The sequence below is a fragment of the Mandrillus leucophaeus genome, unplaced genomic scaffold (genome assembly GCF_000951045.1).
Source record: "Mandrillus leucophaeus isolate KB7577 unplaced genomic scaffold, Mleu.le_1.0 Scaffold43, whole genome shotgun sequence".
Lineage (NCBI taxonomy): Eukaryota > Metazoa > Chordata > Mammalia > Primates > Cercopithecidae > Mandrillus > Mandrillus leucophaeus.
This window is the reverse complement of record NW_012104587.1, coordinates 3,764,097-3,782,157: the sequence shown is the minus strand read 5'-3', so window position 1 is coordinate 3,782,157 and position 18,061 is coordinate 3,764,097. Positions and strand designations below refer to the sequence as shown.

The 18,061-nt window shown below is 61.2% G+C and overlaps 1 protein-coding gene across 1 annotated transcript in view; it reads left to right on the top strand.

Moving 5' to 3' along the window:
- The window catches only part of CDC42BPG (CDC42 binding protein kinase gamma (DMPK-like)), a 21,111-nt gene that overhangs the window by 1,005 nt on the left and 2,045 nt on the right, over positions 1-18,061 (top strand). The window contains exons 2-37 of the mRNA XM_011993593.1: positions 78-160; positions 2,340-2,431; positions 2,512-2,595; positions 3,588-3,683; positions 3,964-4,112; positions 4,636-4,729; positions 4,982-5,182; positions 5,314-5,562; positions 6,060-6,139; positions 7,223-7,320; positions 7,415-7,495; positions 7,697-7,800; positions 7,902-8,081; positions 8,349-8,438; positions 8,580-8,701; positions 8,782-8,854; positions 9,020-9,126; positions 9,210-9,324; positions 9,597-9,745; positions 9,820-9,908; positions 10,198-10,250; positions 10,339-10,437; positions 10,516-10,575; positions 10,837-10,942; positions 11,230-11,363; positions 11,445-11,584; positions 11,679-11,760; positions 12,444-12,660; positions 13,895-13,957; positions 14,081-14,680; positions 16,472-16,569; positions 16,643-16,727; positions 16,856-16,976; positions 17,068-17,185; positions 17,445-17,571; positions 17,687-17,772. Coding sequence (XP_011848983.1) covers positions 78-160; positions 2,340-2,431; positions 2,512-2,595; positions 3,588-3,683; positions 3,964-4,112; positions 4,636-4,729; positions 4,982-5,182; positions 5,314-5,562; positions 6,060-6,139; positions 7,223-7,320; positions 7,415-7,495; positions 7,697-7,800; positions 7,902-8,081; positions 8,349-8,438; positions 8,580-8,701; positions 8,782-8,854; positions 9,020-9,126; positions 9,210-9,324; positions 9,597-9,745; positions 9,820-9,908; positions 10,198-10,250; positions 10,339-10,437; positions 10,516-10,575; positions 10,837-10,942; positions 11,230-11,363; positions 11,445-11,584; positions 11,679-11,760; positions 12,444-12,660; positions 13,895-13,957; positions 14,081-14,680; positions 16,472-16,569; positions 16,643-16,727; positions 16,856-16,976; positions 17,068-17,185; positions 17,445-17,571; positions 17,687-17,772 — 4,525 coding nt within the window. The remainder of the gene's footprint in view (positions 1-77; positions 161-2,339; positions 2,432-2,511; positions 2,596-3,587; positions 3,684-3,963; positions 4,113-4,635; positions 4,730-4,981; positions 5,183-5,313; positions 5,563-6,059; positions 6,140-7,222; positions 7,321-7,414; positions 7,496-7,696; positions 7,801-7,901; positions 8,082-8,348; positions 8,439-8,579; positions 8,702-8,781; positions 8,855-9,019; positions 9,127-9,209; positions 9,325-9,596; positions 9,746-9,819; positions 9,909-10,197; positions 10,251-10,338; positions 10,438-10,515; positions 10,576-10,836; positions 10,943-11,229; positions 11,364-11,444; positions 11,585-11,678; positions 11,761-12,443; positions 12,661-13,894; positions 13,958-14,080; positions 14,681-16,471; positions 16,570-16,642; positions 16,728-16,855; positions 16,977-17,067; positions 17,186-17,444; positions 17,572-17,686; positions 17,773-18,061) is intronic.

The window sequence follows — 18,061 nt, the reverse complement described above, 5'->3', positions numbered from 1 at the left end:
GACCCCCGCGGCCCGCACACTCGCCTGCACACCTCACCCTCACTCCAGTTGTCACACACGCTCCTTCCCTCTCACAGACCCCGACACATGCACGCACACACGAACTTGTGCCCAGGTGTTGACCGCAGACGCATGTACCCAGTACACCGCCTAGAGTCCTGTACAGAATTCCTTGCTCACAGGCCACACCTGACGCAGGACACACACAGACCCTCATGCGTGTCACCCACTGACACACTGGCTGTCTGGTTCTCATTCCTCTCGGATGCATTGAGACACACAGCTCACGGAGAGACCCAGAGAGCGCTGCAGACCACCCCGACCGCACTGGCACTGCAGAACACACAGATCCGTAGGTATCGCACACTTGCAGACCTTCCCCCCAACCAACACACACACCCCCAGCTCCCTGCGTACAAGACCACTGCAGCATGGACTCAGGCTGCTGGCCAAGCTCCCTGGGGGCTGTGGCCCCAGGGCCGGGGGTGGGGGGCCTGGCTGGAGATGCGTCTGTACCTTTCCTGGTACTCATCTGAGTCATTGGGAGTGGCTGGCCCGGGGTGACCCTGAACCCACTGTGGGCACTGGCGCCAGCTGGAGGGTTCCCTGGTCACACCCTGCCGGGCCATGGGGAAAAGGCATGGGGCCTGGCCAGGGCGGGGTGAGGCAGGTGTTTGCCCAGTGGGCAACTAGCGTTCCTGGCGCTCCTGAGCTCTGGGCAGGCACAAGGCCTGGGGAAGAGGGGATGCTGCCACCCAGATGTGCCAGGGAGTTGTCCCCTAGCCCCAACCCTTCCATCCAGAGCAAGGCAGTCAGAAGGCCCCTGCCTCTGTGCCTGTCTCCCTGGGATGCCTTCATGCTATGCGTGTCTGCCTGTGTTGTTGTCACCCCCCATGACACCCACACACGTGTGTGTGTTTGCACACACATGTGTGCTCCTCCCTGACTGCCTCCAGCACCTCTGCCTGGGACCCCGGCATGGGGGCCAGCTGTTGACAATCTCCCGAGGTAACTCAAAGGGCCGTGACTCATTCCTCTCCTGCTTGTCTCTACTTGTCCCTGCTCCTGCCCGGAGCCCCCTTGCCCTGTGGGAGGCCAGAGGATTAGGCAGCCTGTCCAGGGGCCTGGATCCTCCTGCCTGTGGGCCTAGGCTTTAGCGCTTGTCTGGCGGGTGGGTCCCTATGGTGCTGGCTTCAACTCCCACAGGGAGGCCCGGGGCTGCTCCTCCCCAGCTCCACACACAGACCTGGGAAAGAGACAATGCATTTCTGTAATGAGGTTTCCACCCCGCCCCCGCTGCGGGCTTCTGCCTGATAAACCTGTGGAGCAGCTCTCTGTCCCACCCACAGACCCGCCCAGCTGGCAGGGAGTTTACCTCCTGGCAGGGGGAAACTGAGGCAGGGCGCCAGACCACAGCTGCCCCCCATCCTGACTGATGACTCCTGCCTCCCTAAGACCCAATTCCTTCCCAAAACCTGTGGCTCATCCAGGTCTGGAAAGGGTCTGGGAGTGGCTGGAGTTGCCCCTCCTGGAGGTATCTGGGATGTGGGGAAAGAGGACGTTCTTGACCAGACAAAAGCCTCGTCCAGGCAGGGAGGCAGGACTCGGAGTGAGAGAGCCAATCAGGCCTGGAGGCATCCTGAGCACTCACGCCTTCAGGGGCTAGTGCTGGCACCAGGGAAAGGCATCTTGGTCCTGTTTGTGAATCTCGTGGGCACCTTGGCAGACTGGCATCCATGCCTCCAGACTGAGGGGCCCCACGTGGGAAGCAAAGAGCCTGTCCTCCCTGCCCTAGGGACTGCAGGCCTCACCCCCAGCCAGGTACCTCTGTGCCTACAGGGTCCCCAGACCCAGGCCCACAGCTTCTGAACGGGAGAGAAGCCTCTCAGGATGAGGAATGTCACCCGTCCAGTTTCCCAAGACAGGCCCTGGCCTGAATCTGTGAGGGGGCCAAGAACTGCGAGCTGGGGGTAGGAATGGTGTCCCCATGGTCCCCAGGGTGACCTGGCCAAGCAGAGTCAGACTGCAGACTGGACAGGACTACAAGTCCCATCAGCCCCTGGGATGGAGGCTGCCTAGAGTCTGGGGCCAGGGGTCCAGGGAGGTCCAGGAACCATGCAGTCAGCTGAGCCCGGCCTCTGACCTTCCGCACTTCCTGATCGTTCCTGATCATGGCCGAAGGAGCACCAGCTCCTGCCAACCTCTTGGCCTGAGGCTGTCCCTGGGGAGGTCATCCCTGCCTGGGCTCACAGGAGTGGCAGCTCCTGGCTTGCCCAAGGTGAGATGGGGAATGGAGCCCTCCCTGCATGCACTCTGAGTCCCGCCCTGTGTCCCCTCAGCCAGCCCCTTCGTATCAAAGGTGAAAGAACTGCGTCTGCAGAGAGATGACTTTGAAATCTTGAAGGTGATCGGCCGAGGAGCCTTTGGGGAGGTGAGCAAAGGGCCCGGGATAGGTGGGGAGGAGGTGTTCACACTGGGCTGGGCTCACCTTGGTCCTGCCTGTGGCCTTAGGTCGCCGTGGTGAGGCAGAGGGACACTGGGCAGATTTTTGCCATGAAAATGCTGCACAAGTGGGAGATGCTGAAGAGGGCTGAGGTCAGTGTGGAGTCTGGGGGGCCCTTGGGCACCCTACAAATGGGTGTGGGGGAGGCGTATGCTGCCAGGGCCTGTGGGGCATGGCGGGGGGTGGGCAAGGCTGCAGACCAGGCAAAGGGTGCTACCCTCAGCAGCCACTGATTTGTTACCTTTCTCACAATAAATCCTTTATTTAATTTTTAAATTTTTTTTTTTTTTTCTTGAGACGGAGTCTCGCTGTGTCCACTAGGCTGGAGTGCAGTGGCTCACTGCAACCTTAGCCTCCCAGTTAAAGGAATTCTCCTGCCTCAGCCTCCCGAGTAGCTGGGACTACAGGCATCTGCCACCACATCCAGCTAATTTTTGTGTTTTTAGTAGAGATGAGGTTTTGCTATGTTGGACAGGCTGGTCTCAAACTGCTGACCTCCGGTGATCCTTCTGCCTGGGCCTTCCAAAGTGCTGGGATTACAGGCGTGAACCACCATGCCCAGCCTACAATAAACTCTTTTTTTTAAGACGGAGTCTCACTCTGTCACCCAGGCTGGAATGCAGTGGCGTGATCTCGGCTCACTGCAACGTCCACCTCCTGGGTTCAAGGGATTCTCATGCCTCAGCCTCCCAAGTAGCAGGGATTACAGGCGTGTGCCACGACGCCCAGCTAAGTTTTTTGTATTTTTAGTAGAGATGGTGTTTCACCATGTTGGCCAGGCTGGTCTCCAACTCTTGATCTCAAGTGATCTGCCTGCCTTGACCTCCCAAAGTGCTGAGATTACAGGCCTAATAAACCCTTTTGAAAGCAACCAGTCATTCCCATTTTCCATATGGGCATGCTGAGGCCCAGAGCCATAGAGCGTGGGCTTGGGCTCAGTCGCAGCCAGACAGGGGACAGTAGAGCTATGACCTCCATCCAAGCTCCCAGACTCACAGAGTCCTTCTCCATCCCCTGAGCTGGGAAGGGGGGCATCTTGGGTTCTGATCCCACCCCACCCCTTACTTCCCCAAACCTGCTGCAGACAGCATGTTTCCGGGAGGAGCGGGATGTGCTCGTGAAAGGGGACAGCCGTTGGGTGACCACTCTGCACTATGCCTTCCAAGACGAGGAATACCTGGTGAGGATACTTGGCGGGGCTAGAGGGGAGCATCCTAGGGACACAGGAGAGGGCCCTTGGGGCCAGGGGCACTGGGCCCAAAGACCCCTCTTGGGACCAAGAGACTCCCACTTCCCACCATCTCCTGGGCTTGCTGCCTCCTGCCTGAGCCCTGGCTGGGAACTGGCCAGCCCAGAGCTGCTGGGAGATGCAGCCCTGCCTTCCCAGAGCCCTGTGGGACAGCAGTGAAGTGGCCGGGTGCGCCTTTTCCCCAGGTTTGTTTCTTGTCCCCCACCTCCAGTACCTTGTGATGGACTACTATGCCGGCGGGGACCTCCTGACGCTGCTGAGCCGCTTTGAGGACCGTCTCCCGCCTGAGCTGGCCCAGTTCTACCTGGCTGAGATGGTGCTGGCCATCCACTCACTGCACCAGCTGGGTTATATCCACAGGTGGGGCTCCAACCGCACTGCCCTGCCCAACCCCTGCCAGCTGTGCTGGGGAGAGCTGATGTTGGCTGAGCACTCACCACATGCCAGGCGCTTTGCTGGGTGCCTCATCCATGTGCTTCCTTGGAATCAGAGCCCTCTGTGGCAGGGCTGCTACTGTCCCTGGCCTACAGTTGAGGGGGTCAGAGCTTAGCACAGGGAAACACCTGTCTCAAGGTGACTCGACTCGCGGGTGGGCAGGCTGTGGTCTGCACTGGGGAAGTCTGACTCCTGCATCCCCTACAGCACACTCTGCCACCTCCAAGGGTTGTCCCCACACATCCTTTCTATAATCTAGCCGTCTTCCTCCTCCTGGCCTGTGGGATCATCTACACACACACACGTTGCTCATCACATGAGCACCTACACACAGGAATGTGTGTGAGCTGGTGCTGGCACACACTGTGCATGTGCACCTGGGCATGTACCTAAATGGCCACTTACACGCAGGTCAAGCCCTTCACTCTCCCTGCCTGCCATCCCCCAGGGACGTCAAGCCAGACAATGTCCTGCTGGATGTGAACGGGCACATTCGCCTGGCTGACTTCGGCTCCTGCCTGCGTCTCAACACCAATGGCATGGTAAGGACCCTGCCCTGAAGTGGGGGCAGGGGATACCAGGCAGGCCAAGCTCTCAGGAAAATGGGAGGCCCCAGGCCTAGTGCAGAGGCATCAGGCTCCCCAGGGAAGGTGGGTGAGGCCCAGGCCCCAGGTGGGCAGCAGTTCAGCCTGGCGGAGTAGGGGTGACAGGGCCATCGCGAGGGGCTAGCAGCCCCAGCCCCCCAGCCAAGTCCAAAGCCATCCTCATGGCTTCACCACCACCACCACCCACAGGTGGATTCATCAGTGGCAGTAGGGACGCCGGACTATATCTCCCCTGAGATCCTGCAGGCCATGGAGGAGGGCAAGGGCCACTATGGCCCACAGTGTGACTGGTGGTCGCTTGGAGTCTGCGCCTATGAACTGCTCTTTGGGGAGACGCCCTTCTATGCTGAGTCCTTGGTGGAAACCTACGGCAAGATCATGAACCACGAGGTCTGGACACCAGGCTCTGGGCTTCCAGAGGGGGCAGTGGGACCCCCCGAGTCTGTGTGGTTGGAAATACCTGCAGGGGAGGCTGAGTTCCTGGACACTTGACCCAACCTGCCCCCTCCCTTGACCCACAGGACCACCTGCAGTTCCCCCCGGACATGCCTGACGTGCCAGCCAGCGCCCAAGACCTGATCCGCCAGTTGCTGTGTCGCCAGGAAGAGCGGCTGGGCCGTGGTGGGCTGGACGACTTCCGGAACCATCCTTTCTTCGAAGGCGTGGACTGGGAGCGGCTGGCGAGCAGCATAGCCCCCTATATTCCTGAGCTGCGGGGGCCCATGGACACCTCCAACTTTGACGTGGATGATGACACCCTCAACCATCCAGTGAGTGGCAAAGGCTACTGCCGGAGGGGAGCTGCCCTACCCTCTTGTTGGCTGGGGGAACCCTCCCTCTGAAGTCCCCTGGGGTGGGCTGGGGATGAGGCTTTCAGACACCAGGGCTTATGATTTATGGACTCCCAGACTGACCCATTCCAGCTGCCATCCCCTGGCCCAGCCTTTTCCAGCCAAACTGGGGTGGGGCAGCATCTCCCACAGGATCCCCATGCTCGCCTGCACTGAGGTGGGCTGTGTCAAGGCAAGGCCGTCTGACCACAGGCATCATCCTATTAACTAGAATCCATATAAGGAAGAAAACTCCCAGCAGCTCCTAGGAGACTTATGGGAGCTGGGGGTCTGTTTGGGTTGGGCCGTGTTACCCCATCGAGTTCCCACCTGAGCAGGAGGAGGTTGCACCTGGTCCCGGGGGCTCCTGGGGCCTGGGCCTCGGGCCTCGGGCCTCGGCCTGTGGACTCTGACTCTCCTTCCCTCTCCCTCTGCAGGGGACCCTGCCACCGCCCTCCCACGGGGCCTTCTCCGGCCACCACTTGCCATTTGTGGGCTTCACCTACACCTCGGGCAGGTGAGGCTAGTCCTCACACACCTGGTGGGAGGCTCAGGGTTGCCTGACCTAGCACACTGGGCACGTAGCCCACTGGGGCCCTGGGAAGGAGGGCAGAAGGGCTCCCCAGTGCCTGCACATGGCAGGTGCTCTAGCCCTGATCCTCGGGGTCCTGGTGAGGCCACACGCAGGTCCCGCGGGGCCCCATGACCGCACATAGCTCTTATGGTGCCTTCCACGAAGGGCGAGGGTGCGCTGCACCTGGAGCCAGAGGTGTAGGGTTCAAAGGCCGCTACTGGTCCTGGGCCTCATTTGTGGCTCTGTAAAATGGGTGGGATGGACCAGGCATGGTGGCTCATGGCTGTAATCCCAGCACTTTGGGAGGCCGAGGCAGGTGGATCACCTGAGGTCAGGAGTTTGAGACCAGACTGGCCAACGTGGTGAAACCCCGTCTCTACTAAAAATACAAAAATTAGCTGGGTGTGGTGGTGCACACCTGTAATCCCAGTTACTTGGGAGGCTGAAGCAGGGAGAATCATTTGAACCCAGGAGGCAGAGGTTGCAGTGAGCTGAGATCGTGCCATTGCACTCCAGCCTGGGTGACAGAGCGACACTGTCTCAAAAAAAAAAAAAAAAAAAAAAAAAAGGGTGGGATGATCTCCACCTACGCCTATTCGAGGGGCTGGCCTGAGACCGCAGTGAGGTCTTGGTGCAGTGTGCTCTGAGGTGGAAGGAAATGGGTCCAACCCCCACTCCTCGGGGCCAGCCGGGCCACCGTCACCACATCCTGTCCTCGACAGCCCTTGGGAGAGGCCCCGTCACCACCATCTTCCCCTGGGGAAACTGAGGCTAAAATACATTGGGTTCGAAGTGACACAGCTTGTAAGGGCCAGGACGAGGGCTTAAACATGGGCCTGGGGACTGGGAGCCTGTGCCCTGAAGCCGCTGCCCTGGGCTGCCACCCGTGGAATCAGCCTGGGGTCTCCCAGGGGCAGGGTCTGTTCTGGCTGTTTCACAATGAATGAGTGATTCGATGCAGGAGGATGAAGGAGACTCTGTCGGGTGAGGTTTCTACCAACACGCGTGGCCCCTGTCCCCCCACAGTCACAGTCCTGAGAGCAGCTCTGAGGCCTGGGCTGCCCTGGAGCGGAAGCTCCGGTGTCTGGAGCAGGAGAAGGTGGAGCTGAGCAGGAAGCACCAAGGTACAGGGAGCGGCTGGGCCGGGCCTGGGTGTGCTGGCCCTAGGGGCTGCTGCTGCGAAAGTGGACTCACCTGTGGGTACCACGTCCCCTGCAGAGGCCCTGCATGCCCCCACTGACCATCGGGAGCTGGAGCAGCTACGGAAGGAAGTGCAGACTCTACAGGAGAGGCTGTCAGGTATCCCTTCCACCCACCCCCACCGGGGCTGAGTCCCACCTGGGCTCAGGTCCTGCCCCTGCCCTGGACACGTTGTATGATCCTGGGGGAGCATTTTGCACTCTCTGAGCCTGTGTATGGAAAACAAGCCAAGGAGACTCGCTCCCGGGGTGAGAGGCTGGGGCCGTCAGCACTTGAGGTCTCAGTGACTCTTCCCGGCAGAGCTGCTGAGGGACAAGGCCTCCTTGTCCCAGCTGGATGGGCCCACACCTGGTAGCCCAGGTCAGGACAGTGACCTGCGGCAGGAACTTGACCGGCTTCACCAGGTGAGGGTTGGGTGAGGTGGGTGAGTGGCCCTGGGCTCCGTGGATGGTTCATGCCTGACTTTGGGCCTTGTCCTTCCCCGCTCCCTCCCCTGTCTCCTCAGGAGCTGGCCGAGGGTCGGGCAGGGCTGCAGGCTCAGGAGCAGGAGCTCTGCAAGGCCCAGGGGCAGCAGGACAAGCTGCTTCAGAGGCTGCAGGAGGCCCAGGAGAGAGAGGCGGCCACAGCTATCCAGACCCAGGCCCTGAGCTCCCAGCTGGAGGAAGCCCGGGCTGCCCAGAGGGAGGTGGGTGACCAGGGTGGGAAGGGACAGCATCTGGGCCCTGCCCCCAGTGTGGCTGGAGGGAGCATGGGGAGCTTGGTGGGAGATGCTGCCCCCTAGTTGTAGCTGGCAGAGGCTGGGCCCAGGGGACAGTGGCTGGGATGGGGCAATCTGGGAGTCCATGCCTCCTCACGTCCACTGTGGCTGGCAGAGTCGGGAGTTCGTGGCAAGGTGGGCAGAGGGGCTGCCAAGGGCAGAGTTGGCACTGGCCTGCCTCTGCACCCCTCACAGCTGGAGGCCCAGGTGTCCTCCCTGAGCCGGCAGGTGATGCAGCTGCAGGGACAGTGGGAGCAACGCCTTGAGGAGTCTTCCCAGGCCAAGGTAGTCAAGTCCTCCCCTCTTGGCAAGAGGCGCTTCCCCACCAGTCTGACCCCACTCAGAGCCTCAGGGCCAGGCCTGTGTCCCGGGCGGGTGGGCCATGGCATCTTGGGTCTCTGCCCTGACCCCCTCCATGTCCCCAAGACCATCCACACAGCCTCTGAGACCAACGGGATGGGACCCCCCGAGGGTGGGCCTCAGGAGGCCCAACTGAGGAAGGAGGTGGCCGCCCTGCGAGAGCAGCTGGAGCAGGCCCACAGCCACAGGTGAGCCAGGCAGCTGGTGGCAGGGAGGGGCCGGACCCGGCCTGGGCGGGGAGTCATGGCCTTGGCCTTCTCCTCCCCAGGCCGAGTGGTAAGGAGGAGGCTCTGTGCCAGCTGCAGGAGGAAAACCGGAGGCTGAGCCGGGAGCAGGAGCGGGTGAGCAGGGGGACGGACGGAGGGCACGACAGATGGACAAGGCAATGGGGAGCCAGTGAGCAGGGTGGACATGGATGGGGCTTGGGGTGCTGCGGTACCTATAGGGAGACAGCAGTCCCAGGACTGCTGGGGCCTGGGGCTGACCTTTCCTCTGGCCGGCCCCAGCTGGAAGCAGAGCTGGCCCAGGAGCAGGAGAGCAAGCAGCGGCTGGAGGGTGAGCGACGGGAGACGGAGAGCAACTGGGAGGCCCAGCTCGCCGACATCCTCAGCTGGTGGGTGCCGGGGGTGGGTCGGGGTGGGGAATGCAGGCGAGACTGAGGGCCCAGCCCATGACCCTGAGCCCCTTCCCAATCAGGGTGAACGATGAGAAGGTCTCAAGAGGCTACCTGCAGGCCCTGGCCACCAAGATGGCAGAGGAGCTGGAGTCGTTGAGGAACGTGGGCACCCAGACGCTCCCTGCCCGGCCACTGGTGAGCCCCAGAGATGCCCTTGGGGGCTGGCTTAGGCAAGTCACTGACCTTCCGTGAGCCTCAGGATCCCTGCTACTGAGGGTCACTACTGGAGGTGGGGACACTGAGCTCACGAGAAATAGTGGCTTCCCTGAGCTCAGCGTGGGTCAGTGGCTGAGCTGGAGCTTTGAGCCTGGCCAGGTGGCATGGGTAGCAGGATGCTCTGGTAGGAGGGGGTCCCTGAGGCAGCCAGGCCTAGAAACCATCTTATACGGGTGCTCCATGGCCACCAGGACCACCAGTGGAAGGCGCGGCGACTGCAGAAAATGGAGGCCTCAGCTAGGCTGGAGCTGCAGTCAGCGCTGGAGGCTGAGATCCGTGCCAAGCAGGGCCTGCAGGAGCGGCTGACGCAGGTGCAGGAGGCCCAGCTGCAGGCTGAGCGGTGAGGCTAGGGGCAGGCGCTGGGGGCCAGGGCCCGCACAGAGGCTGGTGGTGAGCCCTTGCTGTTCTCCCCAGCCGTCTGCAGGAGGCCGAGAAGCAGAGCCAGGCCCTGCAGCAGGAGCTCACCATGTTGAGGGAGGAGCTGCGGGCCCGAGGGCCAGGGGGTGAGTGGCTGCCGACTGCTTGCCCCAGATCCAGGCTCCCCCATGGCCTCCCGCTTGCCAAGGGGTCTCCATGATGGCCTGGCAGGGTGGTGGAGACAGGAGTCTGTTCCTGGACTCTGCCACTTACTCCATCATCTGTGACCAGCACTTCTTGAGTGCCTGCTCTGCCCAGCCCTGCCCCACGCCTGTGGTCATTTCCCATTTTACTGAGGTGGGAACTGAGGCACCTCCTGGCCCCTAGTTCCTCAGGCCAGGGACCCCAGGCCGGTGACCTACCCTCTCTTTGCAGACACCAAGCCCTCAAACTCCTTGATTCCCTTCCTGTCCTTCCGGAGCTCAGAGGTAAGGACCAGGCTGAGGGGCTTGTTGGGGAGGAGGCCTGGGAGAGGCACAGGGACCTTGACTTTGCTCCTCTCTCTCCCATCCGCAGAAGGATTCTGCCAAGGACCCTGGCATCTCAGGAGAGGCCACTAGGCATGGAGGGGAGCCAGAGCTGAGGCCAGAGGGCCGACGCAGCTTGCGCATGGGGGTGAGGACAGGCGGGTCCATAGTAGGGGGGCTGGGCGCCGCCCCTGCCCATCTCACTTGCTCCCCCGCCCTCCTGCAGGCTGTGTTCCCCAGAGCGCCCACTGCCAACACAGCCTCTACAGAAGCTCTTCCTGCTAAGGTCAGTGCCCAGAGGGAAGCGGGGTGGGGGCACCAAGCAGTTCTGCTAGGCTGAATGGGCCCTGAGGGGACACTCCATGTGCATTGTAGCCAGCAGCCACAATTGGGGTGGAGGTGGTAGCAATGAGCTTGCCTGCTGCCATAGATTGGCTGGGACTCAGAGGTCACTGCCGCCTGGCTCAGCCCTTTGTCTCGCCTGACCCCTCAGGGATGGGGCATGGGGTCTTGGAAGGCCTTGGGTAATGGCTGTCCCCCTCCCCAGCCCGGCTCACACACCCTGCGCCCCCGGAGCTTCCCATCCCCGACCAAGTGTCTCCGCTGTACCTCGCTGATGCTGGGCCTGGGCCGCCAGGGACTGGGTTGTGATGGTGAGAGTCCCCACCCCACCGCACACCCACCCACTATGCTCCAGCCACGGTCCCAGGTGTGTGGCCCTGGCACACCCAGGCTGTTTCTCCCATCCCAGGGTCACTGGCACCTGCTGGTCAAATTTCCTCCTGCTTAGCTCTGTTCCTTTTCTCACTTGATGAGGAATTGGGGACAGTTCAGGTGCCACTGTGGCTTCAGGGAAGCTGGCTCTGGACATGCCCCAGTCCTGGTTTGGGGCTGTCCCCTTCCAGCCTCACCTCATCCACCTTCTCTACTTTCCCCACAGCCTGCGGCTACTTTTGTCACACAACCTGTGCCCCACAGGCCCCACCCTGCCCCGTGCCCCCTGACCTCCTCCGCACAGCCCTGGGAGTACACCCCGAAACGGGCACAGGCACTGCCTATGAGGGCTTCCTGTCGGTGAGTGGGGGCCGAGGGAGGGGAAGACGGGCACGGGGAGCTGAGGCCCCTGCAGTCCTCCTATGCTTGCCTTTCCGCCAGGTGCCGCGGCCCTCAGGCGTCCGGCGGGGCTGGCAGCGGGTGTTTGCTGCCCTGAGTGACTCGCGCCTGCTGCTGTTTGACGCCCCTGACCCGAGGCTCAGCCCGCCCAGCGGGGCCCTCCTGCAGGTCCTGGATCTGAGGTGGGTGCTGGGCAGTGGCATGGGGTAAGGGACTAGTGGTGAGGGGGGCAGTCAGGAACAGGGAGACCTCTGACCTGTTCTGTGAACCTCCCAGGGACCCCCAGTTCTCGGCTACTCCCGTTCTGGCCTCTGATGTCATCCATGCCCAATCCAGGGACTTGCCACGCATCTTTAGGGTGAGTGCCTGGGATGAGATGGAGCAGCCGCCATCCAGCTCCCCATGCTGTTCCCACTCTGGCCACTGTCCGCCCACTCCATACTGCCCTCTTGGGCCAGCCCACAACCACATGCTTTCCACGCAAGCATCTGGCCGGGTCTTACCTCATTTCGGATCCACTGTGGCTTCCCATCGTCTGCGGGGTGCTCCTGACCTAGCCCTTGAGGCCCCAAGGATCTGGCCCTGCAGGCCTCTCCAGCCCTCTCCCTGGCACCTCTCTGCTCTGGCCACACCTTGCTCTCTCCAGTTCTGAGGGTGCCCCGTGCCTGTGTGCACCACATTCTCGGTCCTTCACGTGTGTCTTTGCACAGAATTGCCGGCCCTGCACTGGCGCCCAGCTCCTAAACTTGACTACTCCTGGTTAGTTACTCGTCCCTCAGGCTCCAGCAGAAATGTCTGGTCCCCTGGGAAGTCATCCTTCACCTCCTGGCCCGAGTTTGGGGCCCTCTGTGTTCCCACTAGGCCTGTCCTTGCCCCATTATGGCGCTGGGCTCTGGAGTTGTCTGTATGCCTGTCCGGCCTACTCCCTGCTGCTGATAGTGCACGCTAGGCCCCCGGGGCACAGCAGCTGCTGGAGGCAGGAAGGGAGGGAGGACAGATGGCTCTGGCCCACAGCCCTTCAGCTTGGGTCCTTGCCCACAGGTGACGACCTCCCAGCTGGCAGTGCCGCCCACTATGTGCACTGTGCTGCTGCTGGCGGAGAGCGAGGGGGAGCGGGAGCGCTGGCTGCAGGTGCTGGGTGAGCTGCAGCGGCTGCTGCTGGACGCACGGCCAAGACCCCGGCCCGTGTACACACTCAAGGAGGCCTACGACAATGGGCTGCCGCTGCTGCCCCACACGCTCTGTGCTGCCATCCTCGGTGAGCTGGTGGAGGGGACTGGAGGGAGCAGTCCAGGCCTGCAGAAGTGCTGGTGTCTAGGAACAGTCCCAAGGGCCACCGCCACTACCCATTCCCTGCAGCCACGAGACACAGACTGCCTTGCACTACATATGTGCTCCAGCCCCCTGTGTGCATGGCTGGGCCCCCAGGTAGCCTGGCTTATCCCCACTCCATTTCACTGTGCCTCAGTTTCTGCTTTTTCCAAAAGAATCTCAAGCGAGTGGAAGAAACAAAAGCTTTTTTTTTTTTCTCTTTTTTTTTTTGAGATAGTCTCGCTCTGTTGCCCAGGCTGGAGTGCAGCAGTACAATCTCAGCTCACTGCAACCTCCGCCTCCCGGATGCAAGCGATTCTCCTGTCTCAGCCTCCACAGTAGCTGGGATTACAGGCATGTGCCACCTTGCCTGGCTACTTTTTGTATTTTTAGTAGAGACGGGGTTTCACAATGTTGGCCAGGCTGGTCTCGAACTCCTGACCTCAGGTGATCCACCTGCCTTGGCCTCCCAAGGTGTTGGGATTACAGGCATGGGCCACCATGCCCAGCTGGAACAAAGGCTTTAAAAAGAGAGAAATGAGGGTTCAGTCCTGGCTGTCTCACTACAAGCTAGGGGACTGGGGGACTGCTGTAGAACACCCAGAGCCTCATAACATCTCCTGGGTGGAGCTGCCAAGAGCTTCACTTGTGCTCAGCCTTGAACCTGGGGCTCAGCAGGGCTCTTCTGTAACTGAGGCTGGGAAAGAGGCATGAAACAGAGCTCCTCGGCGTCCCCCGGCAGCCGAGGCCCTGAGCCAGCACCCACTCTCAGGGCGGGAGCCACAGGAGAGGTTGTGTGGGTCCCTGGAGCAGTCAGGAACCAGAGGGGAGGGGGTTTTTTGAGCAAGGGGCTCTGCTGAACCCTCCCCGCTTCCTCGCTTCCTCAGAGCCACTCTGAGAAAGTACCATCGTTGTTCCCAGTTTACATAAGGCGAAACCAAGGCTCTGAGAGGTGACCTGACTTACCTGAAATCCCACAGCTCAAGGTGATGGGCCTCACCCCAACCCCTCTGAAAGAGCCTGTCCAGACTGGGAGAGAAGGGTCAGTCAGGCAGGGACAGCGGGATTATCGCCACCCCCATTTCCTCAAGAGAAACAGGCACAGCAAGGCAGGTGGACTGCACACTCTCCGTGTCATTGAGTGGGCTGCTGACCTCTGACCCTCTCCCTCCCTCTACCAGACCAGGATCGACTTGCACTTGGCACCGAGGAGGGGCTCTTTGTCATCCATCTGCACAGCAATGGTACCCATCAAGGCTGGGCTAGGGTGGGCGTGGGCAGGGGCAGCCCCAGCAGGCCGAGGAGGATGGGGACGGGTCACTCTTCAACCACCTGCCAGTGACCCTCTCCCCTCGCCAACCCTGCAGACATCTTCCAGGTGGGGGAGTGCCGGCGCGTGCAGCAGCTGGCCTTGAGCCCCAGCGCAGGCCTGCTGGTTGTGCTGTGTGGCCGCGGCCCCAGTGTGCGTCTCTTTGCCCTGGCGGAGCTGGAGAACATAGAGGTAGCAGGTGCCAAGATCCCCGAGTCTCGAGGCTGCCAGGCACTGGCAGCTGGAAGCATCCTGCAGGCCCGTACCCCAGTGCTCTGTGTAGCCGTCAAGCGCCAGGTGCTCTGCTACCAGCTGGGCCCGGGCCCTGGGCCCTGGCAGCGCCGTATCCGTGAGCTGCAGGCACCCGCCACTGTGCAGAGCCTGGAGCTGCTGGGCGACCGGCTATGTGTGGGCGCTGCCGGTGGCTTTGCGCTCTACCCGCTGCTCAATGAGGCTGCGCCATTGGCATTGGGGGCCGGTTTGGTGCCTGAGGAGCTGCCACCATCCCGCGGGGGCCTGGGTGAGGCACTGGGTGCCGTGGAGCTTAGTCTCAGCGAGTTCCTGCTACTCTTCACCACTGCTGGCATCTACGTGGATGGCGCAGGCCGCAAGTCTCGTGGCCATGAGCTGTTGTGGCCAGCAGCGCCCATGGGCTGGGGTAAGGCACCTTCAGTGTGTGGGTGAAGACAAGGTCCCGCCTCAACTCATGAGCCTGGCATTGGAGGCCTTTGGTGCCAGTTTGCATCCTCCAGCCCAACACCACCCTGTCCTGGCCTCCGTGGCTTGCAGGGGACCTTCCTTTTCCATGCTGAGCTCATGCTCCTCTCCTGCCTGGGCCGCTCTCCTTTCGTTTGTATCCAGCAAACTTTTTTTTTTTTTTTCTTTTGAGACAGGGTCTCCCTCTGTCACCAGGCTGGAGTACGGTGGCACAATCTCGACTCACTGCCACCTCCGCCTCCTGGGGTCAAGTGATCCTCCCACTTCAGCCTCCCGAGTAACTGGGGGCACAGGTGTGTGCCACCACGTCTGGCTAATTTTTGTTTTGTTTGAGACAGAGGAGTCTTACTCTGTCACCAGGCTGGAGTGCAGTGGTGTGATCTTGGCTCACTGCAGTCTCCACCTCCCAGGTTCAGGCAGTTCTCCTGCCTCAGCCTCCCTAGTAGCTGAGACTACAGGCACCCACCACCATACCCAGCTAATTTTTGTATTTTTAGTGGAGACAGGGTCTCACCGTGTTGGCCAGGCTGGTCTCGAACTCCTGACCTCGTGATCTGCCTGCCTTAGCCTCCCAAAGTGCTGGGATTACAGGCGTGAGCCACTGCGCCCGGCCTAATTTTTTCATAGAGGCAGAGTTTTGCCATATTGCCCAGGCTGGGAGTCTCAAACTCCTGGACTCAAGCAATCCCCCTGCCCGGCCTCCCAAAGTGCTGGGATTACAGGCGTGAGCCACTGCGCCCGGCCTAATTTTTGTATTTTTTCATAGAGGCAGAGTTTTGCCATATTGCCCAGGCTGGGAGTCTCAAACTCCTGGACTCAAGCAATCCCCCTGCCCGGCCTCCCAAAGTGCTGGGATTACAGGTGTGAGCCACCAACCCTGGCCTGTACCTGGCAAACTCTTAACTAGGTCCAGCCCCAGTGTCAGCTCAGGGCCTGGAGCTGGTAGGCGCTCCAAAGATGGCCGCTGCAATTGCTGTGGTCACCATTGCCTTCATGCTCCCCGCCCTGCCTCCCCATCATTGGTCCTTTCCTTCTCTTTGCCCCACTACCTCTCCATCCAGACCTTCGTCATGGCTCTCGTCACCTCCACTTCATGACTGGCTTGGTGCACTGGGGTCCCACAGAATGGGCCGGGGCTGGTTTCCTCATCCACATCAAGCACCCAGCCCAGGCTGGCACACTCCAGGGGCGACGGGTTGGGAGGAATGGGTGGAATAGTGAATGAATGAATGAATGAGGCGGTGGGGCAGTCTGGTGCATGCACAAGTAACTAGCATGATGGGTAAGGGCTGGAAGAGAGGGGCAGAGTGTCCTTGGTGAGCAATGGCTGTCTGGGGTGGGGCCTGCGGGTTGGGTGCTGCATACCACCCAAGCTGCCCAGGGCCAAATCGCAGCTCTCAGGACCAGCTGGGTGACCTGACCTTGACCATCACATGGCTCCAGGGGTTCCATTCCCTCCTCTGGAAATTAGGGGTTATAACAATAGTACCTGCTCGGAGTTGTTAAAAAATTAAGGGAGGAAAAGCATGTCGTGTTTAGAACTGAGCCAGGCATGTGGTGAGTGGTCCAGGGTTATCTCTGATTTGATGTGGAGGCTGGGCGGGGCGACAGGGAGTCTTCAGAGGAAGGACCTTAGCGTGGGGTGTGGTAGTTACTGTGCTGCGGCAGGGGACAGGGTGTTCCCTGTGAAACAGAGGGGGAAACAGCTCAGAGGTGCATGGCGTGCCCGCAGGGTACGCGGCCCCCTACCTGACAGTGTTCAGCGAGAACTCCATCGATGTGTTTGACGTGAGGAGGGCAGAATGGGTGCAGACCGTGCCGCTCAAGAAGGTGAGGGACCGCCAGAGCCCTGGGGCAGCACCGGGGTGGGGGCGTGGCCTGACCTCTGTGCCTGCTGCCTCAGGTGCGGCCCCTCAATCCAGAGGGCTCCCTGTTCCTCTACGGCGCCGAGAAGGTCCGCCTGACCTACCTCAGGAACCAGCTGGCAGGTGAGGGAGTTGGCGTGTACGGGTGTGTGCGTTCACCAGTGCGCACGTGTGGCTGTGTGGCCGTGAACGCCAGCTGACTGGGCCCCAGGAACGTCTGAGCACAGCCCAGCTCTCCGCTTCTCCCACAGAGAAGGACGAGTTCGACATCCCGGACCTCACCGACAACAGCCGGCGCCAGCTGTTCCGCACCAAGAGCAAGCGCCGCTTCTTTTTCCGCGTGTCGGAGGAGCAGCAGAAGCAGCAGCGCAGGTGCGCGTGCACGACGCGGGGGTTGAGGCTGGGCGGGGTGAAGGGAGGGTGGAGCTTGGCCACCAACTCCTTACGCCTTCTCCTCCCGCAGGGAGATGCTAAAGGACCCCTTTGTGCGCTCCAAGCTCATCTCACCGCCTACCAACTTCAACCACCTGGTACACGTGGGCCCTGCCAACGGGCGGCCCGGCGCCAGGGACACGTCCCGGGTTAGTCCTCTGGAGCCAATCACAAGCTACTCTGGTGAGGCTGAGCCAATCACCGGCCTCTGGTGAGCTCTAGCCAATCACAGGCCTCTGTAATTACCTGGGCCCCTGAGGCCTGGGACTTACCCTTCTGCTACCTGGGACTTAAGTACATCCAGTCTGGGGGCCCAGTGGCATTCATTTGTCCTGGTCTGTTGTGCCTTGGGCCTCTTGGCCTCCGTGTGCCTCCTGGTCCCAGCCCCTCCGCACTGTCAACCAACAGGCTCTGGAAGAGAAGGGCCGAGTTTCTCGCGGCTCCTCTGGCCCACAGCGGCCCCACAGCTTCTCCGAGGCGTTGCGGCGCCCAGCCTCCATGGGCAGCGAAGGCCTCGATGGAGACGCAGACCCCAGTAAGGACAGTCCCTCAGCCTCCAGTGTGCTACCTCCCACCCCAAGTTTACACCCTCTTTGGATCCCTCAAATCTGATCTTGGTATTTTTGTCTCCTCCTCTGCTGCTGGAGCAGTGAAGAGGAAACCTTGGACATCCCTGTCCAGCGAGTCTGTGTCCTGCCCCCAGGGATCGCTGAGCCCTGCAACCTCCCTAATGCAGGTGAGCGGGTCCGGGAGGCTTGTCCGTCCCCTATTCAAACGTCAGGCATTTCTCTTTTGTGCTAGGCCTTGCTCAGGGACCTAGGCTAGGGAACAAGCTGAGCCCATCCCTGTCCTCGATTTTCTTACCTGTCTCACCCCACCAGTGGGCACCAGCAGGATCCTGGAGGCAGGCCAGCTTAGGTGGGAATCTTGGCTTTGACTTTTCCAGCTGTGTGGCTCTGGGCAAAGTGCCCAACCTCCCTAATCTTGTCTCACCTGTAAAATGATGTGGTTCCTGGGAGGCCTGG